Here is a 27,644-nt window from a genome sequence, read left to right on the forward strand (position 1 = left end):
ATGTGTTTTTGTAATGAAATGTCATTAAAAAATGTCACCAAGTCAACTTCTGTGATGCAGTGAGAAAGCCCAAGGAGGTGGAACCCTGGGGCCCACCCTGCACTTGCACTTGTCTCAGGGTGCTCCTGGCCCCCTGGCTCACTCACAGGTAGGTGCTGCTTCTCCCTGACAGTATGGCTACTGGTTCTATCCTAAAGTCCATCTTGAAACTAAGATCCTAGCACTGGAGACCTTCTTTAGGGCCTTTTCATCTCAAAGTTCTTTATTTGGAGACCAGAAGGAAAGATTTTCTTTTAATTTTTAAGCAGTTCCACCAATTCCACCTAAAAACTGTTATTTCTTTCACAGTAACATGCTAATGGGTCATGTTGACCCAGATCGCAGGGCTCAGTAGCATCTTCCTGCTCTGAAGTAGTGTGAGGTATAATAGGTCACTTAGTTTTTAAACTACAGAGCTTTATGCCCATGGTTTAGGCCTCATCTTGCTGCCCTGAACCTGGGACTGATGATTGTGGGACGACACCATCCTGTACTGCACTCAAGGCATATTTCCCTGTCACAGGGATCACGCTGCTTCCCACAAGCTGTCCATAGAAGGCATGATGTCGTTGCCCTGAAATCACTTATTTTCTTGCAGGGAGCACTACACAATGCTCTCTGGTATGTGAGCAGCATGCTGTCCATTTAATTTTGAATGCAGTGTGTTGTCCTTCCTTTTTGTTTTTGCTTCTGCATACAGCCGTGTGATATAGTCCATGCAGCTCCTAGAATGAGAAGCTGAAAGAGAAATATGTCGAATATGAAAATTTATTTTGAACAGCATTGCACCCCTTTATTTGAAACATTGCACATGGTATTTTTAAGCCCATATGTTAAAGTCTTAAAAATTGTATCTGATATTCATGGATGCATATAAGTGATCTGAATGCATTGTGATAGTCTAACTTTTTTCCCAAGATTTTATGTATTTATTTTTAGAGAGAGGGGGAGAGAGGGGAAGAGAGGGAGAAAGAGAGGGAGAGAAACATAACGTGAGAGAGAAACATCGGTTGGTTGCCTTTCACACATTCACCTACAGAGACCTCATTTTCCTACTTGCCAGATGAGTTTGAAGAGATTGTTGTTATAGAAACATGAGTGATACTACAACAAACTGTATGTAGCTCACACACACTTTCTCCTTCTGCCCTCAGTTCTCACACAGTCCACTCCCTGCTCCCCTCTCCCTGCTAGTACAACCATTTCTTTCCATTTCACACCCTACTAGGTCAAAACAAAACAAGGGCAGCATTGTTGTAAGACAGGCTTCTTATAAAAACCTCAATAAAACCTATAGAAACTAGCTGCAAAGCTCATTACATTTCTTACAGCTCTTGGCAGGTAGAATAAGTTAATTTGCGTGGAGGAAACCAAATGGTTGGAAGGTATAAGATTCTTCCTTTACACCTACTTCTGTCTGCTGGATCTTTGTCAAGAATTCTCTTTCTCTCTCTCCCCTTTCCTGTTAGACTCTTTTAAAAAAGTTTTCTTTACATAAATTTTTTCTTTGCTTGAGAAATTGCAATGAAATCATCCCAAAACTGACACATTTCTGCTTGAGTTAGTTGAGCCTTATGTTCATTTCTTCAATACAAATTAAGCAAACACTTCACTTGTGCCAAGCCCTGTGATAGGATCTGGGGTACACACAGAGCAAACTCAATTATTTGCCACCTGAAGGCATATTGTTGCAGCTAAACCAACACACCCAAAATGACAACGTGGCATAGAAGTGCCTCATGGGTAAAGATGTATGTGGGACACTCTGGAGAATGGGAGGACACACAGTCCAGAACTATGCCTGTGTGTGTTAACGAGGCCTTGGGTATGGCTTCTAAAGTCATCAGCTATATGAACTTAACTGCTACTTTTCATTGTTAAAGATACACCTCCTTAAGTTCTACAAGATGATTTATGCAGTTGACTTTCTAGAGCTAAAAAATCAAATTTTTATCTTTACCCTCTCCCTTGAAGATAAATCAATGAAGCTTATTTTTCAAATCTCAGGTCACGTGGTTGACTTACTGTGTCTATTTTTCTCTTGGGATGATGTTTCTTCATTATTTGATCTTGATCTGTAACTTTCTAGAGTGTGTTCTGAAATTTCATTTTCTGTAAGAAAATAACTTCTCTAAGTTATTAATTTCAGGTGCCGCACATGTCATCTCTATGTAGAAAGGTACATTTGAATAATATGATACCTTTGTTTTTATATCACAGCACACTTATCATTCCCCCTCCTATATCTCATGCCCTCATTCATTCAACAAATCCCTTTTTACTCTTTACTATGAGTCCTACAGGTACATGCTAGGCAGTATAAGAATTGTAGAAGTCAAGGACAGTAATGAGAATCAAATAGTGTCCTCTAGAAAGGAGTAATTTCAACAGCCCTTAAATAACTCTGGGGATGAAGCATTAATGGGAGATTTGAAAGCCATATCATGGGTATTTCCTATTGTGCAGGTGCACTGAAAAGCCAGACCCTGTTTCTAAGTCTATCATGAGAATCCTAGTCCTTCTGAATATCTAGAGAGATTGACCTTAAACTCTGAGAAGTGGTACTTGTAAGAGGGTCAGAGCTATGCAAAGATGTAATTTTTTGCCTTGAGACACAATGAGGTCTCTGTCAGTGGAGGTGTTGGAGCCATATGAGGCTGAGTCAGCACTGCCTAATAGCATTATAAGGCAAGGCACACATGTAACTTTAACTTTCCTAGCAGCTGTGCTCAAAGAGTAAAACAAAGCAGGTGAGATTAGTTAGTAATATATTTCATTTAACTTGTAGACCCAATATATTATTATATTATGTTCTTGTGTGCATGTGTATGTACTGAGTCTTCAGAACTGGGTGTGTCTATTATCCTCACAGCTAAATTATGGTTAGTGTGTTGGCTGCATAGGGCTAAATAACCACTCCGAATTAAAGAGGGGACTTAATTCCAACACATATTTATGGAACAAATTAACTAGATGGGCTATTCTGGATAGCTTCTAAGGTCCCTCCCTAGCTCTGATAAATGTTGAGTCTATGTATTTTAATAGGTATTTTCTATGCTAGTTACATATTTTTGTTTCCAACAATAACTTTTTAATCAGTATGCATAGGAAAAAATTACAGATTATGGTCAAGGGAAATTGAGTGTATTCTTTCAAAGTAAAAATCAGACTGAAACAGTCCATTATGTTGGACTTTGATTTACCACTCCTAGAATTAGAACTTTGACAGTAGGGGCCTAGTCCATCTATGGACAGACAGATCACCAGGGCCTGGAACAGGGTGGGACATACAACAGGGGCTCAGTGAATGCATATTGGATGAATGGATAGATGGATGGATGAGCTCTCTATTTTGGATCCTTCTGTGAATATAAGCTTCTTTAATATAATTCCAGTTCCTGGAGCTGCTCTGGTTTCTCTTGGTCTTACACTCTTTCCCTATAGTTCCTGGAGATTCACATCCCTTGTCTACCATAAAGCAAAGAGTTGCTTATTTGAGTGACAACACTTAGCAAATAGATTTGTGCATCATCTAACAGAAAAACTTTAGTGGACAGAATTTTCCTCTTTGCTCACCAGTTGGTCCATATTTTGTAGCCTCTATCAGGTTCTCTGCCTGCTCACCTTTTTTCCATATCACGTGTGCTTTCCGAAGCTTCATGATAAAGAGTTGGATGATGATGAAGAGTATGAAAAGGAGGAAGGACATAAGAGAGAGCAGCAGTATGCCACTTTTCTTCCTCATCAGTGCTTGATAGTGAGGATTTGTGCCTATGAGGAAAATGAAAGGAGTTTAGATAGTTTGAGGGGTTTTCTCTGCTCACTGAGGAGTATACCCAATACTTCCAGAATATAGTGCAGGCTAATAGACAGCTGGGATAAACAGATGAATAAGAGCTTTACCCTGAAGGCAAAGAGATTCATACTATTTAGTCTCTGAAAACAAGAATACAAACAAAGACATTTTGTGGGATGATTTGAAAAAGGTTTTTAAGTTATATAGATATTGAATGTTATTTTTCATTTATGAAGAAAGTGTGTGAGAACATTGACTTAAATTATAGTCAGGGGGTTCAAAGCTGTAAGGAGTAATATTTTAGCAAAGTGTTGTTTAGCAAAAGAGGTTGTTAAAAAGTTTGAAAAACTATACAAATAAAATGAATATTTATTAATCTTGGCTAGGTTAAATGTGGCCTCACAGGAAGGCTTTTAGGAATAGGCTAGTTAAGCCCCTAAAGGTCTTTCTGAACCCATACTTCCACAGACTAGACCTCCACAGGCTCTAGCTTTACTAACTGTGCTGGTTTCCTCACTTCAACTGCAAGTAATCAAGGGGATCCGGCTGTGTGTGGACATCAGACATGGGGCTGCAAATGACACAATCCCTGTTGTTTGGGGACAGTTGTCTCTATGTATAAACAAATAGAGGAATACAAACAAACAGAAGATATCTATGCCTAATTTAAGATCCACATTGTTATAGACACAAATTTTATATATTACTATAAAGACACAAATTGTGTCTTTGTTAATTAAGACACAAATTTTGTGTCTTAATATAACAGTGTGTTCAGGGATTCAGAGATAAAAGTGGTCCCTGAGTTTGTCAGGAAAGTCTTCTTTGAAGATACTGATATCGAAAAAGGGGTACGAAGAGGACTGAAGAGGACTTTTTTTTCATCAGGGCTAGTTATGATAAAGGAGGGCAGGGCAATCAAAATGATATGATGTTTACAGAAACAGGTATTCTTGTCAGGACTTGAGAGACAGAATGGCAGAAGGAGGTGGTAGAGTACACCTTAAGTTGGGGTAAGGCTCATACTATGCATCATAGACTATGGGAAGCCATTGAGGTTTTCTGAACACAGGTGTTAAAAGGGATGTCTGGATAGTAAGGTGCTAAACATGGACTCCAAAAGGAGAAACAGAAGTTACAATACCACACACAGGAGATGATGAGGGTCTGGATCAGGGTGGTGGTGCTGAGAGTGAACAAAACACCTGAAAGCAAAGACTCAAAAGTCTTTGGAAACTGACTGACCTCACATGTTTGTGTGCATGCACACGCATGCACAGCCAGCAGTGAAGGATGACACCAAGGTTTGGTCCTGGTTTAGACAAGCTGGTTTTGTGGGAAAAGATGCTGTTCAGTTTTTAGCAATGTGAAGAGCAATGTGAATTTAACAATGTGAATTTGAGGAAACAACAGAAATTCAGCTGTTGATATGTAGGAAATGGAATGAAACAGGGACTAATGCTCAGGAGAATGTTCTGGAAATACAGGTATGAAATCTATGGCCTGGTGGCAGCAGGAGCAGTCTTGGGAATGGGTGCCCACTTTAAGAATTTAGGAAAAAGAAATTTATTCCAGACTTCTGGCCAAGATGGAAGTGTAGGTAGATACATTTTGCCTCCTCACACAACCAAAAGAAGGCAACAACAAATTTAAAAACAAAAAATAACCAGAACTGCCAGAAAATCAAACTATATGGAAGTCCAACAACCAAGGAGTTAAAGAAGAAACATTCATCCGGACCAGCAGGAGGGGTGGAGACAAGTAGCCAAGGAGGAGAGGGTGGCAAGGTGGTGGCTAGAGGGCCGGGGTAAAGAGGGGGCAGCTCGCAGATTGAGCAAGACTGCAGGTGGTGAACCAGGCAGTTCCACATTTGCATGCAGATAAACTGGGTGGAACAAGTGGGGAGCAAGTCAGACTGCACAAAGAGGGCTCCGGCTTGGGGAAAGAAATCCTCAAATCCATTAACTATAAAGTCCTGTGGGGGTTGCAGTAGCAGTTGAAACTCCCAGCCTCACAGGAGAGTTCATTGGAGAGACCCACAGTGTCCTAGAATGTACAGAAACCCACCCACCTGGTAATCAACACCAGAAGGGTCCAATTTGCTTGTGGGGAGTGAGGGAAGTGTCTGAAAGACAGCCAAGAGTGGAGCAAGCAGTTTTGTTCCCTCTTGGACCCTGCCCCCACATACAGTACCACAACACAGTGAATTGGGTTGCCCCACCCTGGTAAATAACTAAGGTTCCACCCCTTACACATATCAGGCCCACTGAGACAAAAGACTATGGCCCAAATGAAAGAACAGATCAGAGCCCGCAAAATAGAACTAAACAATGAAGAGATAGCCAAACTGTCAGATGCAGAGTTCAAATCACTGATCATCAGAATGCTCAAAGAAATGGTTGAGTATGGTTGCAAAATAGAGAATGAAGTGAAGACTATCCAAAGTGAAATAAAAGAAAATGTACAGGGAACCAACAATGAAGGGATGGAAACCGGGACTCAAATCAAAGATAGCAGAACAGAATAAAGAAACAAGAATTTAGCAAAAGGAGAAGAGGCTTAGGAAACTCCAGGACAACTTGAAGGGTTCCAACATCTGAATCCTAGGGGTGCCAGAAGGAGAAGAGGAAGAGCAAGAAATTAAAACTTATTTAAAAAAATAATGAAGGAGAACTTCCCCAATCTGGCAAAACAAATAGACTTCCCAGAAGTCCAGGAAGCTCAGAGAGTCCTAAAGAAGTTGGACCCAAGGAAGCACACACCAAGGCACATCATAATTACATCACCCAAGATTAAAGATAAGGAGAGAATCTTAAAAGCAGCAAGAGAAAAGGAGAGGGTTACCTATAAAGGAGTTCCCATAAGACCGTCAGCTGGTTTCTCAAAAGAAACCTTGAAGGCAAGAAGGGGCTGGAAAGAAGTATTCCAAGTCATGAAATGCAAAGACCTACATCCAAGATGACTCTATCCAGCAAAGCTATCATTTAGATTGGGAGGGCAGATAAAGTGCTTCCCAGATAAGGTCAAGTTAAAGGAGTTTATCATCGCCAAACCCTTTTAATATGAAATGTTAGAGGGACTTATCTAAGAAAAAGATCATCAAAAATATGAATAATAAAATGACAACCAACTCACAACTATCGACAACCAAACCTAAAAAAAAATAAAACAAAACAAAAAAAAAACCTAAGCAAACAACTAGAACAGGAATAGAATCACAGAAATGTAGATCACATGGAAGCATATCAGCAGGGAGGGGGAGGGGTGAGAATGTGGCAAAAGGTACAGGGAATAAGAAGCATAAATGGTAGGCACAAAATAGACAGGGAGAGGATAAGAACAGTATAGGAAATGGAGAAGCCAAAGAACTTATATGTACAACCCATGGGCATGAACTAAGGAAGGAGGGAATGCTGTTGGGAGGGGTTGCAGGGCAGAGGGGAATAAAGAGGAAAAAATGGGACAACTGTAATAGTGTAATCAAGAAAAAATATTTTTAAAAAAGAATTCAGGAAAGAACCAATGACAGGGAAGTCCAGTTAGAAGCACATGTACATATATACTAGCAGTGAGAGGAGGAAGGGAAGTTTGCTCATAGACACAAAGAAAGAGGGGTCAGCAAAAGTCACAGGACTGGCAGAGCGTGTCATGGAAGCCAGGGGGCAGCTAAGTCACAGAACAAGGGAGTGATTAAGCAACAGAAGGGTCAAGAAAAATGAGGACTGAAAAACACTATTGGACTCATAAGAGGTGAAAATATCAAGTGTTTACTCTAAAATGTGGTGGGGGACACTCACCAGTGGTCAAGTCAGGATCTTGTGTGGTTTGTTCTTCTTCTTCCTTGTCAGTCTCCAATGTCTTAAAATCTTCTATCACCGAGACTAAGGTGAAAGAAACACGTGATCTGAATACCAGTGTGTATGCACCATGTGTGTGCACACAGAATCAACCAAAGCAGCAAAGGGGCTTGGAAACCAAATTAAGTGATCCTCACTAGAAAACAACAAGGTCCTTTTGGAACTTCTGACCTCTTCCTAAATTAGTTGCGAATGGTCTGGCTTACCTGCCTTATTCTTCAAGGTAAATGTTTATTGGACATTTACTCTGCTCCAGGCCTTAAACTGAGCATTTGGTATATGTTATTTCTCACCACAGTTCTGAGCAGAGGTTCAGAGAAGTTAAGTAAATGGTCTAAAGTCCTGCTGCAAACCAGTGGCCAAGACAAGAGACTCAGAACCTGAAATTAAAACTATCATTTTATACTTCCTTCCTGAATCAGGCCTCTTAGTGAAAAGGTCCTCAGGAGGCTTCAAGATAACAACTAAACAATTAAGAATGGCATCCTGAGCTTAACAGAAGGAAAATCTACAGCCTGAAATGTACAAAGCAATGATTTTTATGTTGAAAGGGAGGCTCAGTTGTCATTCAAACCTATGTTTGCCCCCTCCAACCCTGCCCCAGAAATGGGATACACTAAGATGTTTTTGTTAGGTAAGAAAAATTATAAAAATCACAAAAATATTTTCTGATTTTGTTGTTTTTTCTCCATATTTTTTTCTGTTGCAGTTTCTTTCTACTTAGCCCATACACATGGGCAATCAAACTGTTGATGGGAGAAGCCTGATTCTTCCAGATGACACATGTAAAGGATTATAGATCAGCAATCTATTAGTGTGCAATCTGTTTATTAGTGATCCATTCCCATGGAAGCAAACTGGACTAGCTAAATTTGGGGGTGAAAGGCAAAATTTCAGGGCAATGCAAGGTGGCAAAAGTTAAGAGCGGCTGAAGACCAGGGTGGCCAGCCCCCGGGTTGCCTGAGGCCAGGTGGCCAGAGACCCAGTGGCTGGAGAGGGGCCGGGAGAGAGAGAACTTTGTTCTGAGGACTTACATAGTTGGCTGGTTAGGAGAAAACAGTTACATATTGATTAACAGTTAAATGTGGTGCCAGCTCTCCTGGGGGGATGTGACTACCCAAACTTAGGTATGTGTGGGGGTCTGTTAGCCTGAATCCTTACCTTGCTCAAGACTCCATTTGTTCATCGTGTTATAAAACAAATATGCAACAGGAGGCAGTTAATTAAAATTGGGGCACTTTCCGAAGTTATTTATGGGCTACTTCTTTAGGCACCATGGACCATCTCCTGCATTCCAGGCCTTGGAATGAAAGCAGTTTCAAGGCTTTCTTTCCCAGATAGTGGAAATACTACATAGAATTTCAAGGACCTCCCTTTCTTGCTAGTGTAGTGTTTCTTGTGATGTTGGAACACCTGGCAATATTATCAGACCAGATTCAGAACTACTGAGTTAGTGTGTGAGACATGTCTCCTTCCTCCTCCCTCTCTTGGTTTACTATTCATTCTACCTAACTGCTAAAGGTGTTTCCTGGCAACCAGGATGCCAGTAATAGCAGTACAGTCTCAGAGTTCTTCCTGTGCTGTCTCCTGCCTCAAAGCCAGCTATCCTCTACTGAAAATGAGCATTATTCATGGTAATAAAATTGTAGAAATTAAAAGCTGAAAGGAATTTTAGAAACCATATTTTAAAAACCTTATGTTATATATGAAAAAGCAGAGCAGATAATTGAGCTGCCTAGTAATGGTAGAAGACAATTTAAAGACAACTAGAACTTAAACATTTGTAAAAATATTGGATTATTAAAACAAGTAATGTGGCTGTTTCACTTCCCAGTATTTTCAACTTTCATTGTGTTTCAAAAAAAGTATACTGTACATATTATATTTATAAGTTTTTAAAGCCTCCAAACATTTACTTTTAAATACTGTTCAAGACCAAAAATGTTAAATGTGATCTGATGCTCAGAACAACGATCACAACAATGACATGAAAACTCTTGTCCCACCAAATCAAGTCGTCCCAGACACACTGTCTGAGACAGAGCAAGGACACTTAGGAATTCATGGCTTCCTGGCCAAGGCCGACAGCGCCACTCCAAGCACCCAACAACTGCCTGCATCCACCCACGCATTCATCCACATGGAATTTTCTGAGTACCACTGGTGCTAGACACTGTGCTAGTGAAATACAAATATAAATGCAATACAGGATCATTGTCCAGAGTTAACCATCTAGTGGGTTTGCTGTCTAAAAAACTGGGATTATAATCTAGGCTTTCTAAGTTTTTTTTGCATTTATAGTTCAATGCTGTCATCAAAAGCTATCTGAATTCTTATAAGCAAGTAACTGATGAAACTTCAAAGGTGAGTTTGTTATTCAAGGACAAAACACCAAATCTCCAGGTCCTGCTTCTTTGCTCTTTGTTGACATGAAGTCTTTATTTTGTGTTTGGTCTATTCTAGATGGACAAAGAAAGAAAGAAGTCTCCCCATCAGTGAATTCTACCTTGCCCTTTCCCACAGTGGAAATGCCAATGTCACCATTGTGTGTGTGTGTGTGTGTGTGTGTGTGTGTGAGAGAGAGAGAGAGAGAGAGAGAGAGAGAAAGGGAAGGAGGGAGGAAGAGGGAGAGGTGTGTTAGTTCCTTGTGAACCCACTGGATAGTTAACTAAGGCACTTCTCTGGCTCACCACAAAGCTGGAGGGAGTCCTGCATGGATGGTCTTGGCACAAATTAAAAGATAAAGTATTCCTAAAACTTAGAATTGGAAAACTGATTTCCCAAAGAGGCATGACTTTTTTAAGGTTTTAATGATTTCTACACTTACCGGTACTAGTAGACTGCTGAGGGTCTTGAGAGGGCAGAGAGCTGTTCTCCAGGGCGCCTGAAGCTGTCTTTTGAGCAGTAACTAGGAAAGGGGAAAAACAAAATTTTGCAACTACAGAGAATAACGTTGCCCACATTGTGCTCTGTACAATAGGTTGGAGAATGGACTTAGCTGCTACCCACTTGTGGAGGTTTTGCAGAAACCTCTGAACTCTGTGTTCTGGGGCTCAGGCTGCTCTGTGGGTCTGTATCCCACTGACTGCCCACCTGCAGAGCTTCCTGGCTTAGACGCACAGCACGTGGGGCCTCTGTGGAGAGGTGCGTCTGGCAGTCCTCGGCCAACAGTAGTCACTGCCTCTACTGCCTCAACCTGTCCACCCATCTGTCTGTCTCTCGTCTGTCCCCTACTGACATGTCTAACTACTATAGCTGTCAGGTGGCTTTGGAGTCAGGCTCAGACTGGGTTCAAGTCCAATGTGTTACCTGCTTGCTGATGAGTGAGTTTGAACAAGATGCCTAATCTTGCCAAAGCTCATTTATTTTTAATGCCTGTAATATGAAGATACTAACTGCACTTACCTCTTGGAGTTTTATGTGAAAAGTAATGAGTTCATTCATACAACATGTGTAGCACAATGCTTAGCTATTTACTAAGCACAATGCTTACTAAATATTATTGGGTGACAGAAAACCATACTTGGAAATGTTTCCAGAGGTTCAGCTTAGCACAGATGTGAGCAGTCTGTGTATGAACAGGCTTGCAACCAAGAAGCATATAAACAAGGTGCCTGCTAATTGGCAAATATTGTGGCTGATAAGTGACAGTGGGTAATATCTTTATAAAATCAATGAATACTTCTCAGCTTTTTATTTAACCAAAGAATTTCTGTGGTTTTAAATTTACTGTCTTAATCAAACATTAATTTTTTTTAAATACAAAAAAAGCCTGAATTGCATGTAGGAGCTCTGAGAAAGGAAGAGGAACCAGTAAGGAAACATTAGGGAAATAGTAAAATAGGTGATAAGGCTAACATGAACTCTGTGACCACAAAGACACCAGAGAAGGCTGAAGAAAGGAGAGTTACCAGAAATAAAAAGAGGAATATGCTTGACAGAGAGTCAAATAGAAGTACTAGTACTAAAAGCAAATGACAAGAAAAACATATGACAAATAGATCTCCCAGAATAATGTATACTATGTAAATTTAGATAATTATATATTTATGTATGAAACAAGTTACATATATAACTACATTATCTATCCAACAACATATATAATGTATATATGTGTAAGCCATATATGCATACATATATGATATAATTTATAATATATTTTATTATATTATACATTTTAATATATGTTTTATACAAAAGTGTGTGTGTGTTTGTGTGTGTGTGTGTGTGTGTGTGTGTGTATAAACTAGAGTTTATATTTACTCTGACTTATCCTCTCCATTGACAAGCTGCTTGATAGATTCATTTAGACTGCTGTTTTGATTAGGTGGATACTGGAGCATTATGATTTATTTATCTTTCTAGTTGGTCAAAATGTTACAGCCCTCTGCTATCCAATTTAGTGTCCACCAGCTACAATGACTATCTAAAATTAGTAAGTATTAAATATTTATTAATATTGTAAATATTAAATAATATTAAAATTTAGTTCGACAGTTGCTCAACTTTTTGTTTGTATTCCCTCTTCAAATAAGTAATAGGAAATCAAGACTCCTGGTTTGGACAAGGAAGCAAAATATAACCAGAGACATTGAAATTAAGAATAAATTGACAGTAACCAGAGGGGAGGTGGTGGGGGGTAATGGGGGGAAAAGGGGGAGGGTTTTCAGGGACATCTATAAAGGACACACGGACAAAACCAAAGAGGGGTAGGATCAAGGGTGGGAAGTGGGGATGGCTGGGGTGGGAGAGAGTACTAGGGGGGAAATGGAGACACCTGCACTTGAACAATAAAAAAAAATAAGTAAAAACAAAGACTCCTGGTTTGGAACACAAAAATGATAAAAGAAATCACTTTGCAGATCACACAGCACATCGCCTTCCAGACCTCCCAGGTGCAGGGGCAATGTTATTGGCTCTCTTGTTTAAGAACTGGGATGTCCTTCAGAAGCACCAGATAAGGAAAGTCTCATTTTCTCCTTGGTGATCCTGCCATGTCCCCTGTGTGCCCCGTGTGCCCCTCCTCTGGTTGGGGCGAAGCTGGGAGGCCTGAACCCTAACAAGGCAGGAATGTTTGTGTCAAATCACACTCAGACCCAGCTCTAGGTCTGGGAGTTTCTACCTGCAGCAGCCCCAGGAACTACTTTGGTCTGGGGAGAAGGTGAGCCTTGGAAAGCAGGTGGTGGAGACATGGGCCTGTATGGGGTCCGGCAGAAGTACTGCCTGCTTGAGTGCGGTCAGTAGGGAAATAATATGGGTGTAATAATCTGTAGTTTTAATTTGAACACTTCACCTAAAATGTCACATGGTGTGCTTGAGTGTGATATTATTATGTTACAGAATTTCACATTTATGACTTTGTAATAAATGATTCTGTAATAAAAAGTGGCGTTATTTGTGCCAGGCCCTGTATACCCAGAGCAGGAAAGCCTGTGGTGGAGAGAGGGGACTATGAACCAGAGCAGCAGCAGCCCGGGCAGCCCAGGTGGTGGCCCAAGGTGAAGTTCGAGGGAACAGATGCCTTTCATGATCAGTTACTCCATTTGATAGGGAGCTCTTCCAGCAAAGCCTTCGCCATCCAGCAGGCTCCTCCTTCACTAGCGTGAGGGAGTCCTGCACTTTGGGAGTTAATGACAGATGTGGGGGTCATGCTACTTAAGAAGTGAGAAGTGCAGGAGGCTTCTTGGCTCAAAAGGTTTCATGTAGTTTAAAAATTATTTCTTTCACTTACGGTGAAGGAATCAGAGAATGGAGATTCCAAAAATTGAAGCCACTTCCCATTTAATATTTGATGTTTTGTTCATTTTTATTATTTTGTGTTTTGCTCAGAATATTAGCATGGTTAAACTATTGTAAAATCTTCAAAACAGTTTTAATGAGATATATCTGAAGAATAATCATGACCTAATATCACAGGATGAATGCTTTATGCTAACATAAAATGATCCAGACTAGTTTAGTTAATATTACCCTCTTTTTGGTCAGATATAAAGATCATGTGCTTCACATGATCTCTCCAAAAACAAGACCCCAGTAAAGTGAAGTAAGGTCAAGTTTCGCTTAGTTGTCACTCTCAAAAAGCAGGCATAACACTGTCTGCACATGGCACTGGGCTAGGCTATCTGCACAGCTGGGCTTCTGAGTGCCAGAACAGTTGCAACCCTGTTCCCCAGCTGGAGCAATGTCTATTGTTGAAAGATTTTGCTATTAAGGAGAGCTCTGCTAACAGTAATTTCCCTCTGAAAGACTTTTCCCCCTCCATTTAATTTTGTATGATAGTATAATACTGAGGTGAATTTAAAATGAGTGGATGCCATCAGCTCTTCTTACCCAAATCTTCAAGCCGGGAAGATGCTACCAGCCTCTGTCCTTGGAGGCCTGGGTGTCGGACGATGCAGTCCACTGTGGAGTCTTGGCCATGCGCGTGGACTCTGAGTGTGCTGCTGCTGTTACACTTCTTCCCATCAGCGTCAAATTGATGAGAGGTTTCACCTATGGGGCAATTTAAGGTGGTGGATGAGGTTGTGGCTATTTGATGCTATTGGATGGGTTTGGTTCTTCAAAAACCAAGGATCTTGACATCTTAGCAAACCTGTTTAATTTCTAACTTCATCCTGACCTCAGACCCCTGCGAGGTATGTACTTGGCCCTCATCACAAAGGGAAGCGGGTGAAAAGTATGGATGGGTTTCTATAAGCCCTTCACTACTGAGACAATCCAAAGCTTGTAACAGTATGCCAGAAGTACAACCTGACATTGTTGTGAAACACAGACACAGATAGATCAATCTGATTTAATAAATAAGGCAAATTAAAGGGAGATCTTTAATGCTGTAGACTTGGCCCTGGATGACAACCAGATCTGGGTTTTAGGGGTTTTCTGTCCAAATTCCATTTGACCCTTGGTTTCCTCAACAATAAAGGGTTCCTTCTAACTCTCCAAAATCAAATGTAATGTTTGTTGAAATATGAACAAATTATAGTTTCCAAGCATGACAAGTTAGTTATCTGCTTCAACAATCGAACAATCTAAACAATCGAAATGTTTAGACTCTTTGTTAGCATAATATCTGTATTTGTCACTGAGGGTATGACATGGTACTGCACTATATAAGAAAGATCATGTATTATGTTAAATGTATTTTCAATTTTAAGCCTACTAAAAAGTTTATGCTCAGAGGTAATAGCTCTATTTTATCCTTTAACAAAATTTTGTCAGAGTTAAAGGCCCTAAAATAAATATTACATTTTAGATTTCTACTCTGTTATAATCAAAACATGTAATCATGTTATTTGCGATTAGCCTTTCAAGATTGAAATATAATATTGATTGGCTATTAAGGATTATTTGTCTAGAAAAGAACTGATGAATTACTGAATGGCATTGTCTGGCACCTACTGCCACCAGAGGGCGCCAGAACATTGAACAATCCCCTGGAAATTGAGGAAGGAAAACAAAGGAGAGAACCCTTTCTCCACTTACCATAGATCTCTATGCCATTCCCTAAGCGCCAGGTTATCTGTGGAGGGGGCTTGCTTCTTGTGGTGGAACAGTTAAGTATAACATGTTCATCTCCGTTTTGCATTCTGATGACTGATGCTTCCAGGGTTGACTTGAAAGGAGTTGCTAGAAAAAAGTGGATTTTTTGTGCTTACTCAGCTGGTCTACATATCCCAGCAAAGCACAGAGACTAGCAATCTGCAGGGGTCATTGTAATCATTGTAAGAAATGGTCTAAATTACCGGCATGTTTTTTCCTTGACTTTCCCAGAATGTAATTTGAAGGGCTGTTATATACCTGTAAAGCTACTTCTGCTATAGTGAGAATGTTTGTTACCTAGTGTGTGATTAGTCACTGAAAATTCCCAAATTGACTATTACAAAAGCACTTTTTATATTTGATACACCACTGTATTTTATTGGTTGAACACTAGGTGAGAAATAGGAACCTGAAGTCTAGCTGCACCCTTGTCACCAACCAATTGTAAGAACTTGGGTTAGTCCCCCGATTTCTTAGTTTATCACTTCCTTGTCTGTGACATGAAGAACTTGTCTTATGAGTTTATCAGCTCTAAACTTTCCTGAGTCTATGACTCACTTCGAGGCAAGTTACTTCTGTCTTCTCCTAACATCAAAGATGCACCTGTCTTATAAAGAGTTCATTGATCCCTTTTCTTCCTGCTCCTGTGTTGGGAACACTTTTTAGTTAAACTTCTTGTTCTTCCCCATTCTCCTTCACACTGCGGTCCAGACCTGCACTCTTCCACATTTATGTGCTCCTCCACCTGCCATGGAGACATTGTAAAACCAGCTCCAAGTATATACCAGGTGTATCAAATGCTGGCAATACAAACATGGAAAGGAAAAGGCCCTTTAAGGAACTAACAGTCTGGTGACAGACTTGGCCCCTAACCTGTTCATTAAAAGCTCGCGTGTTTAAGTGCAGTGACAGAGGTGTGCTTGTGCATGGGTGTTATGACTGCCCAGAAGGGCATGCAGTCAGCCTACACCAGAATGCTCTTGGGGGTGGCCAGAAGGTTGGGGAAAGACAGCCCCTGAGCTCAGTGATGCTGGTTCTCAACCACCCCCCAGGACCCACTCCTTTCCTGACACTTTGTCACCATGCCATGACTTTATGGAAGGCACCACACTGTACTACAATAGGAAAATTTTAAGTAATTCATGTGCGTGATGTGCAGAATTATGTTTTTAATTGAGCTGTTCTGACACACACACAAAAAACAAAAACATAAATGTAGTAAGACTTGACCTGAAGCAAACTGACCATATCTACAGAATTGAGCAAGACCCAGTCAATCAGGAGGCTGCCACTTCCTTCCTGTGTCTCCCACCCCACCCCCATTCCCAACAGAGGAGAGGAAATTGGTTTGGCAGAGGATGTGAGCTGATTGTCTAGTGCAGTTACATCTGAACTCATCTGTCTTAGGATATGCTGTCCTAATGTTCTACTTAATTCACATACATGTTTGCCTTCCATAGTGTGCAACCTCCTTGTGGGAAGAGATTATGCCTCGGTCACCACGGTCACCTGGATTCTCTTGAGCCTCATGCAGTACCTGGCACATAGTCCCAGGTCATCAAATAGTAATTCTCTTTTCTCAGTTCCTCAAAGAGAAAATTTACTTGATGCCAAAGATGAATTTCACAAATTCACATTTTAATCTAGGACCTGCAACTCAAAATGCTCCTTTCTGTTTCCTTTCAACAAAAGATGGCAGGGCTTGTTGGAGGTCACATTTTTAAACTAAAATGTTAAGTTTAAAATGATGTCTCAGGTTCCGGGTGCAGTGGCTTTGAGGCTCTTACCCAGTACAGTCACTTTCACTTCCTTTGTTCTCACAGAGTCGCTGTACTGTAAACACTTGTACACGCCTTCGTCTTGTGGGACTGCATTCTGCACGCTGATGGAGAGCTGGCTGGGGGAGTGACGAAGAAGCTGGTATTTGGTGTTTTTTAAAGCTGTACCAGGTGGAAGGAAGAATTGTTATGAAAAAAGTTATCAGATGGATGCACACTCTCAGTGGATTGACTACTACTTTCAGGAACAGCTCTTGAATTTTACATGTTAAAGGAACACATAGCATGCATTTGACTGAGTTCATTTACTAATCCTAGTTCCTGAACAAGCTGGCAGCTTGTGTAGGAAATGCAGTATTTTGATACTGGTATCTGTGAAATGAACAATTTGCTTCTTTTGTGTTTGTAGAAAAGTAAGGACACTATGCTGGTGGAGGGTTCAGTTGCAGAAGAATTTTAAAGAATTTATTGTTACATTATGAAAAGTGCCCCTCGCCTGGCTGGCATAGCTCAGTGGATTGAGCATGGGCTGCAAACCAAAGTGTCGCAGGTTCCATTCCCAGTCAGGCCACATACCTAGGTTGCAGGCCACGGCCCCCAGCAACCACACATTGATGTTTCTCTCTCTTTCTCTTTCTCCCTCCCTTCCCTCTCTAAAAATAAATAAATAAAATCTTAAAAAAAATTGCCCCTCTATGATTCACTTTTTTGAAATCTGATTCATTTGATGTCATCTTGTCAGAATGAATGTAAAGAATGAAATATAAATGCATTGATATTCATTGCTCCAGCTGGGTGCTTTTTATTTCTAATTTTTAAAAGTTCATTGTTATTTGAAGTTCTCCAAAAAGATTATGACTTAGTCCTTCCAGGTGTTAGCCAATGGGGGATAAAAAAAAAAAAAAGGCAAGCTCTGGAGAGTTCCAGCCAATAGCAAGTGTACCTCTTGATTCTCTGTTGACCTGAGAAGTTCGTCTCGGGTCAAAGGTCCCTTAGCTAATAGAGGCTCCTGAAATGAGCAGATTTGTCTTCCTCCCCCCAGCCTCCACTCTCTCCTACCTCCCTTCCTTCCTGCCTTCTTACCTTCCTTCCCTCCCTCTATTCCTTCCTTTTTTTCTTTTCTATTAAGGTTTATAATATAAACAAGCCTAAAATAGTTAAACCTTGTATGGCTGATCAAAGAAGGCCATTCCTCGTCTGGAACCATGGTTGTATGTCCTAATGTTACATGAACTAGAATTCCGGAATTTTCATCCTCAGCACCACTGACATCTGACTGCATGCCTCCTTGTTGTGGGCACTGTTCTGTGCATGGTAAGATGTTTAACAGGGCTCCTGGCCTCTCTACTTGCTAGGTGCTGGAACCCTCCCCCCCACACATGCCTTTCCCCAGTGACAGCAACAGAACTACCTCCAGGCATTGCCAGATGCTCCCTGGTGGGCAGAAATTACCCTCACCTGGAGGTGCTGAGCTAGGCCAAACCTTTGGCTGTAGACGTTAGACAATGTCCATCTCCTTCAAGTTTTAAAATCCCCACAACAAAACCAAACAACAGAAAGCATTATATATAACAGAACTATCTCTCCTTAAAGTTCTTCTGTCAGAACTTTTTACAATTAGTAACAATTGTACTTTATTGGAATCTAGTATTCCAATCTATGGAATCTATGAACAACAATAAAATAATTTTTAAAAAGATATAAAATGATCTCATTATGAATGGGGGTATAATAAAATCCTGTTCAAAGAGATGAATTAAATAAACTTTTAAGAACCCTGCAAGAAAAAAAAATGTAGCTAAGCGAGGTAATGGGTGTTTACTAAACCTATTGTGGTATTGTGCTGAATATATACATATATCAGTTCATCATGTTGTACATCTTCCACTAATGTTATATGTCAGTTAGATCTCAGTAAAGCCGAGAAAAAGGCTCCCTTCCCATCGCAGGCGTCTGAGGCCCACTTAAGGCACGTGTGTGAAGAGAGGAGCCCCTGCCTTCCCCCCCACAGCAGCCAGTGCAGTGGTGTGGGTTTGGCTGAGGCCCACGGGGATTCGTGGCGCGGCTGTGGAAGGCGTGGACTGCACGGATGGAAACCAAGCAGCAGGTGTGGGGAGGAGGTGGCTCCGCGCGGGCATGGCTGTGCAGGCATAGGGCCGTCTGGCAGTCGCCTGCCACCACTGACTGCTTCATGGTCACCGAGACTCAGAATGTGACCTGTCAGGGCGAGACGGGAGCACGACCGTTTCAGACCTCGTGTGACCAGCAGCGAAGTAACGGGTGGGAGTCACGTGTATCAGTTGGTGGGACCGAACACCGTCCCCAACCCCGCTTGGGTGACTCGCACTGGCTTTGGGTCCTCCCACTGCGTGCGTCTGCAAACGCCCTAGGCTGAGCTCTGGCGGCAGTGTGCTCTCACTTACCAGGAACCTCATTAAGAAAGATGGTGAACCCCGACGGGGCTAGCCATTGCAGCGCGGTGGTGCCAGCGTGTGCGCTCGCGCAGTGCAGCGGCACCGGCTGCCCTTCCTCCACAGTCACCGTCTCTGCTGTCCCCGTCTCCGTCTCCGTCTGCTCCAGGACCAGGGCCTCTGTGGGGAGAGCAGGACGGTCAGCGAGCTCCAGCCCACCGCCCCCGAGCAGAGGCAGGAACTTGTCTCCACCCGGCTATAGTCACTGATTCCACCATTCATTGCGCATTTCTTATGGAAACAAGACAGGAGTAAAGAGCAAGCCTCAAGAGGGAAGCAGCGGCATGGACTGTGGGGGTGGCATGGAGGGGCCTCTGCATGAGGCATGGGGTCTTGGTGGGAAAGAAGGGAGAAGTGGAACATCTCTGGGGCACTTGCTCTGTCATATGCCAGGAACCATGTCAGGTCCCGTTACCTCCATTTAATTTAACTCTCATAGTGACGCTATAAAGGAAGAATTATTTGGCGTAGTCTCCAGATGAAGGATGAGAACCGCAAGGTCACGCAGGTCTTGCAGCTGGGGTTGGTAGCCAGGTCTGTGGGCTACCAAGTCCGTGCCTTTGTAACTTGGTTGGACTATGTGAAGAGCTCCCCAGGAGCCTGAGCCCTTCTGGCCTCGGTTTATAAAACTAGCAACTTGTGCCTTCAAGTGCAAGTCTGGGTGTCTGGGAAGACAGTGTTACAACCCGTGGGCTCCTGTGAATCACAGTGCTGCCCTTTACACAGGTAGTTAAGCTCCACCTGCAGAAGAGATCCCACACTGGAGGCAGAGCTGTCTCAGATCTCTTCCAATGTGAAGTCCACAGCAGCACCCTATCCAGGCAAACGTCACAGTCTAGTCTCCCCAAGTCACAACCCCCAGAGGGTAGTAAACAATTGATTTTAAGTAGCTGTAAGTTCATTGTCCCTAAAAGGATAGTGATAGAAAAAGAAATTGGCCCGTTTATTTCTTTAAGTTTTAAATTAAAAATAATAGTTTTCTAGGATGACAATTTTTATCAATAAAAGTACAGAACACTTCCTCAAACATGAGAATACTGTGGGGTTACAAATTAAAACCACAATGAAATACCATTTCACACCTGTCAGAATGGCCATCATAAACAAAGCAACAAACAAGTGTTGGAGAGGATGTGGAGATAAGGGAACCCTAGTGCACTGTTGGTGGGAATGTAGACTGGAGCAGCCACAGTCAAAAACAGTATGAAATTTCCTCGGAAAACTAAAAATGGAATGGCCTTTTGACCCTTCAATTCCACTGCAGGGATTATATCCTAAGAACACTGAGACCCCAATTCAAAAGAACCTATGCACCCCAATGTTCATAGCAGGACAATTTACAATAACCAAGTGCTGGAAGCAACCTAAATGCCCATCAACAAATGAGTGGATCAAAAAATTATAGTACATTTACACAATGAAATACTATGCAGCATAGAAAGAAGGAGCTCCTACCCTTTTGCATGCAACAGCATGGATGGAACTAGAGAGCATTATGCTAAGTGAAATAAGCCAGGCAGTAAAGGACAAATACCATATGATCTCACCTTTAACTGAAACATAATCAACAAAAGAAAAGAGCAAACAAAATATAACCAGAGACATTGAAATTAAGAACAATCTAACAATAGCCAGAGGGGAAGGGGGAGGGGACAGAGGGGAGAATGGTTTTCAGGAAGTACTATAAAGGACACATTGACAAAACCAAGGGAAGGGTGGAAGCAAGGGAGGGAGGTGGGTTTGGCTGGGGTAGGGGGTAGTGGTGGGGAGAAAATGCAGACAACTGTAATTGAACAACAATAGAATAATTTAAGAAAGAATACTGTGGATTTAGAAATTATGAACAACAAATATGAATTTTACTGCATTACTTTACATCTTAAAAAAAGAGAAAATGAGAAGGGAGTTATTTGTTTGTGATGAATTTCAAGTATTAGGAAAAGTACTTTGGAAAGCTCTGGAAACTAATTGGTGCAGACTTTTTAGTTTGTTACATTCCTAAGCCATTATTTTTAATCTAGCCTCTGGCAATTATAACCCAGAATTATTGTATTGTATTCATTCTGACTTTCCTGGAAAAAGTTTGCTTAAGTCCTAATGGAAAAATACTCATATCATCAACCAATACTATAATGAACAACAAAGGGTTAATAAAAGAGTAGGTCATTTTTTTTTTTCAAAAAAGCATTGAGGTATAAAGCCAGAATTCTGCTTAGGTTGGGTCATTTAGAAATATTCTAATCTATAGAGAGTGGGAGGTGGGGATGGCTGGGTTGTGGGGAGAGTGGTGGGGTGGGAAATTGAGACAACTGTACTTGAACAACAATAAAAATGTAATTAAAAAAAGAAACATTCTAATCTATAAAATCAACCCATAATGGAGTAATAAGGATAATATCAGAGAGGCTTTGAAATGAGAACAGAATTTTTTCTAAGGTTAAACAGCTTCTGAGCCAAGAATTTGAATCTAGAACTAATTTTCATCATTTCCACAACCATTTCATTGTGATTCTTGTTTTGTTCTCTCTTCTGCATCAGCTTGCTTCCCACAAAAGACTGGAGTTTCTAGAGGGCAGTATGTTTTATATTTCCCTAAAATTCATTCCTCACAGAAACTATCACAGTGTGAGCTTGAAAAGCAATGGTTTGGTGCTGGCTTTCATGATGGCACTGTAAACCTTTGCTCTCCTGCAGTTAATAAGAACACTAGAGTCAGAAAGGAAGTTACTACATTGAATCAATAATTGAATAAAAAACTAGAACTAATCAACATGTCCTGATTTCATCCTTCGGGCTGGAAGTTAATATTTAGAAATGTTGCCAATGCTCTTCCCTTTAGTAAAATGTTTGTCTAGACAGGAAGCCTACATTTGAGGAGATTGGAGTGACAATGTTTATCTGTTTGTGAATAAATGCCTTTCATTTTAAAGATGTATATATCATTGTCTTTTTCTTGGGATGCATGCTTATGAATTACATTGTGTCATCTAATTCTTCAAATGTCTTAAAAATTGTGATGAAATGTGGTATGGCTTTTTAGCATGTGCTAAGTAATTGTATCTCCTAAGATTAGTGTTTGCTCTTGCTGTTGAGATTTCAGTATCTGGCTCAGGCCAGACTGACCACATTGGAGATGCCTGAGGTTAGAGGGGAAGGGCTGTGCTTGAGGCATAGAAAATCCATTGTTTTCTTTCTGCTTTGCCCTAAGCCTTGCTTTTGGCTGTACAGGCCTATTTATCCTTCGTAGTTACTATGTAGAACCTGTACTTGATTGAGACACAGTAAATCATTGTAGGAAGAAAGACTAGCCTGTATGAGAAGGCACCGACCTGCATGGCTCCAGCTGAGGTGCTTGAAAATATTGTTCAGTGAGTCTAGGCCATATGAAAGGGTGGAAGACAATGGCTGCACCTAAGCTTCAATGGCACATCTTCTAAGTAAAAGTTCCTCATGGTCCTCTCACTGACACTGATAACTAAACTGGCACTCATCTTTTAAACTGTTTTTCATCTAAGTTTGGAGTCAAATTTTCACCTTCTTCAGAGGGATGGGGTGCGGGGCATCTTCTCTGCCCACCACTTCCTCACTGCAGGCTGTGAAAACACATATGCCTTTGTTCACCCTTTCTTTTGTAGACCCGAGTGCCATGCCTACCTCTTCGTTTTCCCTACTGAGCTTTAGTGTTCCCACCTGCAGAATGCTGTGGCTCTGTGTGGCTTCGCAATGCAGAGCATGCAGAGCTCGGCAGTGAACAACTATGTAGCCTCTCTTGGAGTCACCACTTAAGCATTGGTAGGTCAGTTCACTGAGTGGACTATTGATTTCCGGGCTTGGTTGCTACTCCACAACTGGATTCATCCATCCGCGCATGACATGTGTGATGAGGTACTCACTGAGTCCATGAAGGCCATTGATTGTGACTGGTTTGTGTATATGGAACCTGTGATCATCACCACTCCACCCCAACCCCATGAACTAATTGTCCTAATAGTGGAGTGGTTTCACATCATAGCACATTTTACCAATCCTCAGGCCAAAGGGCAAACAGCCACTACAGCTACCTACACATAAATAAAACCTAGCCAGTTCTAAAGATTCCTTGTTTTTTTTCCCAAGGTTCTGGGAGTTGTAGTATGTAATCTCCACATCTACTGTAGGTTTTCACAGGACACTGAAAAAAGTATTACTTCTTTTTCTTATCTTAGTAGCTTAAATTTGCATGTGATAAATTTTAAAGCTCCAGAACAGAGTCTGTCCTGCACTAAACTGGCCACATTCCAGTTGGAACTCATTTTTTTTCTACTGCTCCTTGCATTATACACACACCTGACACAGATACAGTGCCTGCCTCATTCCAGAATTTCCTTGTATTCATGAATGTCATCACCAGCTACTGCACACCAAGTATCTGAGAGGCACCCTCTCTCTCCAAAACATCTCTTTAATCAATATATGTCTTTCTTTTTTTTTTCAACTATTGCTGCCTTAGTTGAGACCTCCATTGTTTCTTTCCTGAGCCATGTCAATTACTTCCTTCTGGTCTCTGCTCCCTCTAATTTATCATCCTCATGTGCTTCCAGAATTAGGTTTTCAAAACACAAATTTGAGCATGTGTGTTCCTTTATTGGCCTATTTGTTAAGGCTCCCATTTATTGTAAGAATCAGACCAAAATTTCAGACTATCTTCTCCTCCAGTATCATTTTCTGATTCTACTGCTCAGATGTTCCATGCAAATGGCCATTTACTGTTTCCAGAAAGTTCCAGGCTAATGAAGATACTTAGCTTTGGTCCATGCTGTTCTCTTGGCCCAGAATTCCTTGCTTATCTCCTTCAAAACTCAACTCACATTATCCAACTTTTGTCAAACCTGCCCAGATAAGTCTTTGGGCTTCATCCTCTGCACAATGACTGACCCACTTTCTCCTCCAGATCCCCAAAGGCTTTGAGTAGATTTCTATTATAGTACTTAGTACAGTACCTTATAATTATTTGGTTACAAAGTAAGATTTTAAGCATTAGTTAAATTAATAGCTAAAAGTTAGTAACTGTATAATGTATATATTCAGTAAGAAGATGCTAACTTTGTAATTATTATATTAAATAATGAAGATTAGAGCTAAGTTAATTCTCTAAGTTAACAATTAGTTAATTCTTAAACCAGGGCCTTATTTACACGACTATTATGAAGTAGCAGGCAAAATGTGCTTCCATTAGGACATTACAAAAAGGAATAATTACTGTTTCTAGATAGAATCAATACAGAAAATTACAAACATGAAAATGAATCATCCCTGGCTGGTGTGGCTCAGTGGATTGAGTGCTGGCCTACGAACCAAATGGTTGCCGGTTTGATTCCCAGTCAGGACACATGCCTAGGTTGTGGACTGGGTCCCCAGTGCAGGGCGAGTGAGAGGTGACCACATATTGATGTTTCTTTCCTTCTCTTTCTCCCTCCCTTCTCCTCTCTAAAAATAAATAAATAAAATCTTAAAAAAGAAGATGAATCTAATTTTGTCAAAATCAAATTATTTCCAGTATAACTTGAAAAAAATTGTCTCAAATATGTGTCAACAAACATGATTTCTTCCTTGTTAAATGAAGAATCAACAGGATCCTACTCAACTTACAACTGTTCTGTTTCCTGTATCCTACCCTCCACTAAACAACCAGAATAGAGGGTGAAAATTAGTGAATTTTCATCATCCACAATGTAGGCCAATGGGATTAATTTTGAAAAAGCTTTTCATCCTTACTATGTTTTAGCTAGCCATCCTAGTAGCTATTTATGCCAATGGTAGCCTTGAAAAGAGTGTAGGCTGAAAGATTATGGGATTTTTCTGGTTTATTTATTTTTAGCAGCCTTAGAAGTGGCACAGTAGAAGAAGGTAGAGTGATCTTTCAATAATCCAATTAGCAGCTGATGATTTATAGCAGTGCCGAGATTGATAATTTGCTGGCTTTTAACTGCCAAGACAGCAACATAGTCAGTTCCTTTCTTATTGTGACTCTGATGGGCCTAGGCAAGACCTGGTCAGAGTGAACAGCCCATGCTCAAGTGTCAGTGAGCCTGGCTGCCTGCTGGTGGCCCTTAGGGTGACTTTTCACACCGGGACTTGTCAATAATGAATCTTCCAAGGCCCGCAAATCAGTGCCTTTTAAACTTGTGATCCACACTAAGAAACATGTTTTCTGTCACAACCCAGCACACACACACAAATTCATGAGAAAATACTTTTACTATGTGCTTTGTAGGCTGATATTCACATTGTTATTTACTATTTGTGGAGACACAGGCAGGTTATCTAACTTCTTTAGCCTCAAATTTTCTCATATGTAAATTAGAGATATTAATACCTACCTCAGTATCATTGCTAGAATTAAATATAATGAACAAAAAGTACCCAGTGCTGTATATTACACAATAAATATATTTCTCTGTTGTCTTTATAAATAATATTTGATTGCATTTCTAAAACCCCTGCCTTAGGTTTACCATAAAACAAACATAGTTATTTCTATATTTATTTAAAAACCTGTTTTTGTGAAGTATTTTGATGAGACAATAACTTGAATCCTGAAAAAATTAAGGTCATTTGAAGGCTTTAAGCTTTGGAATAATTGAAAGCATTCTAAAGCTGTTGAAATGTATTTTTTTTCTCCTGAATATAGTAGCTATTCTTCAAACCACTTATTAAAGAAACTAATATTATTTATTACCAAAATTGAATACTTATCATATGCTTTAGGGTACAGGAATGAAACCACAAGGCACATATTGAAGTGTATAAAATAAAAAAATTAAAGAAATTGATGTAAAATAAGAAATCTAGTCTTTAACATCTTTCTGATGCAATTCTCTGGTGATGCAGATTTAGGTTAGGTGCATTACCTGAAACAACTTCAGGCTCAATATTTAGAAATACACACACACAACAAGCAAGCAGTACATGGTGCAGTTTCCTCTGCAAGAGTTGGAAATGAGCAATTAGATGTCCAGGGACACCTGTGCCTCTGCCCTTGCTTTTGGGTAGGAGTGCTCTAAACGTAACTGAGTCTTTCTTTAATTTCCATAATGCTACATTAGAATTAAAGAACCAAAAATAAAATTTGAAAATTATAATAAAACATAAGGTATAACTGACTTTTAAGAAACACCCACAAAGTTTTATTTGGCTCATTATTACCTCTGAACTAATTAAGAGTAGTTTGTCATTTTGTCATTTTCAAAGTGCCTTCACACTTGAAATGTGACCCATACAACGATCCTGGGAGTTTAGTGGATCAAACATTGTTATCATCTTCATTTTAAGATGGAGAGACTAAGTTTCAGAGAAATTGCATTATTTGGCTAAGATTTATGCAGAGCAAGGAAATTTTTAAAACTCCAAACTAATGCTCATTCAACTGGTACACTCTTAAAAGATCCAGAAAGCTTGTCATATTTTACCATAACACAGACCCAAGAGACATACCCTGCAGTGCTCCTCTCTGTGCCGTCTGTCAACTGAACAAGAGATTGAGCAAATGCAGTAACATCCCTCATATGGAGTTCTGGTGTGACTTGGAACATATTAGCAAATTTACCTGGTTGTCTTCTGTAGTAGGTCCTCGGAGGATGCAGTTGATTAACCAACTAGTAGATCTGACAAAACATTGGGTGAATTGAGCAGCAAACATTAGCTCTAAGTGCTTACCTACCTTGTAAGGGGAACCAAACCAGCAAGCTGCAGACTCTCCACCACATACTGTGCTGTGCCGCTGACACCTTCTGTCAACTTCCTGTAGACTGTGCAATAAATGGGGGCAGAGTGGTCTTTTTTGAAGGGGGAGAGGCAGTAGCTCTGTGACCTCATGTGTCTCAATTCCTCCACCTACTCTGGAAGCCCCCTCTGTACTAAGCTGCCCCCAAAACACCTCCAGGTGGAACATTTAGTGGACCACATGTGTCATTTGCGTCGTGGAGAGGTGTGAGTGATGTGTTGGTGGCACAAATCATTCTATTACCCGTGGGTAGTACTGGTAAGTCATCTAGCTGCAAGACTTTGTGTGAGAGGAGGTGTGAGCAACAGATTAAAATGTCCCTGTGAAGTAATGCCACCTTATTTTTACTTTTTTAGTTTATTAAATAATTATGATTAGACAAGTTTTGCTGAAACCTTGGGA

At 40.7% G+C, this 27,644-nt stretch overlaps 1 protein-coding gene across 1 annotated transcript; it reads right to left on the reverse strand.

The window, feature by feature from the left end:
• Nucleotides 1–286: 286 nt before the first annotated feature.
• On the reverse strand, nt 287–27,464 carry CRTAM (cytotoxic and regulatory T cell molecule). The gene is made up of 10 exons (XM_028529026.2): nt 27,180–27,464; nt 19,433–19,600; nt 17,019–17,171; nt 15,175–15,318; nt 14,023–14,184; nt 10,520–10,600; nt 7,633–7,716; nt 3,664–3,810; nt 2,065–2,151; nt 287–777 (listed from the first exon to the last, which is right to left on the reverse strand). Exons 1-10 carry the CDS (start codon nt 27,223–27,225, stop codon nt 644–646), a joined length of 1,206 nt encoding a protein of 401 aa, XP_028384827.2. The 5' UTR covers nt 27,226–27,464; the 3' UTR covers nt 287–643.
• Nucleotides 27,465–27,644: the final 180 nt, after the last annotated feature.

The sequence above is a fragment of the Phyllostomus discolor genome, chromosome 13, assembly GCF_004126475.2.
Source record: "Phyllostomus discolor isolate MPI-MPIP mPhyDis1 chromosome 13, mPhyDis1.pri.v3, whole genome shotgun sequence".
Classification (NCBI taxonomy): domain Eukaryota; kingdom Metazoa; phylum Chordata; class Mammalia; order Chiroptera; family Phyllostomidae; genus Phyllostomus; species Phyllostomus discolor.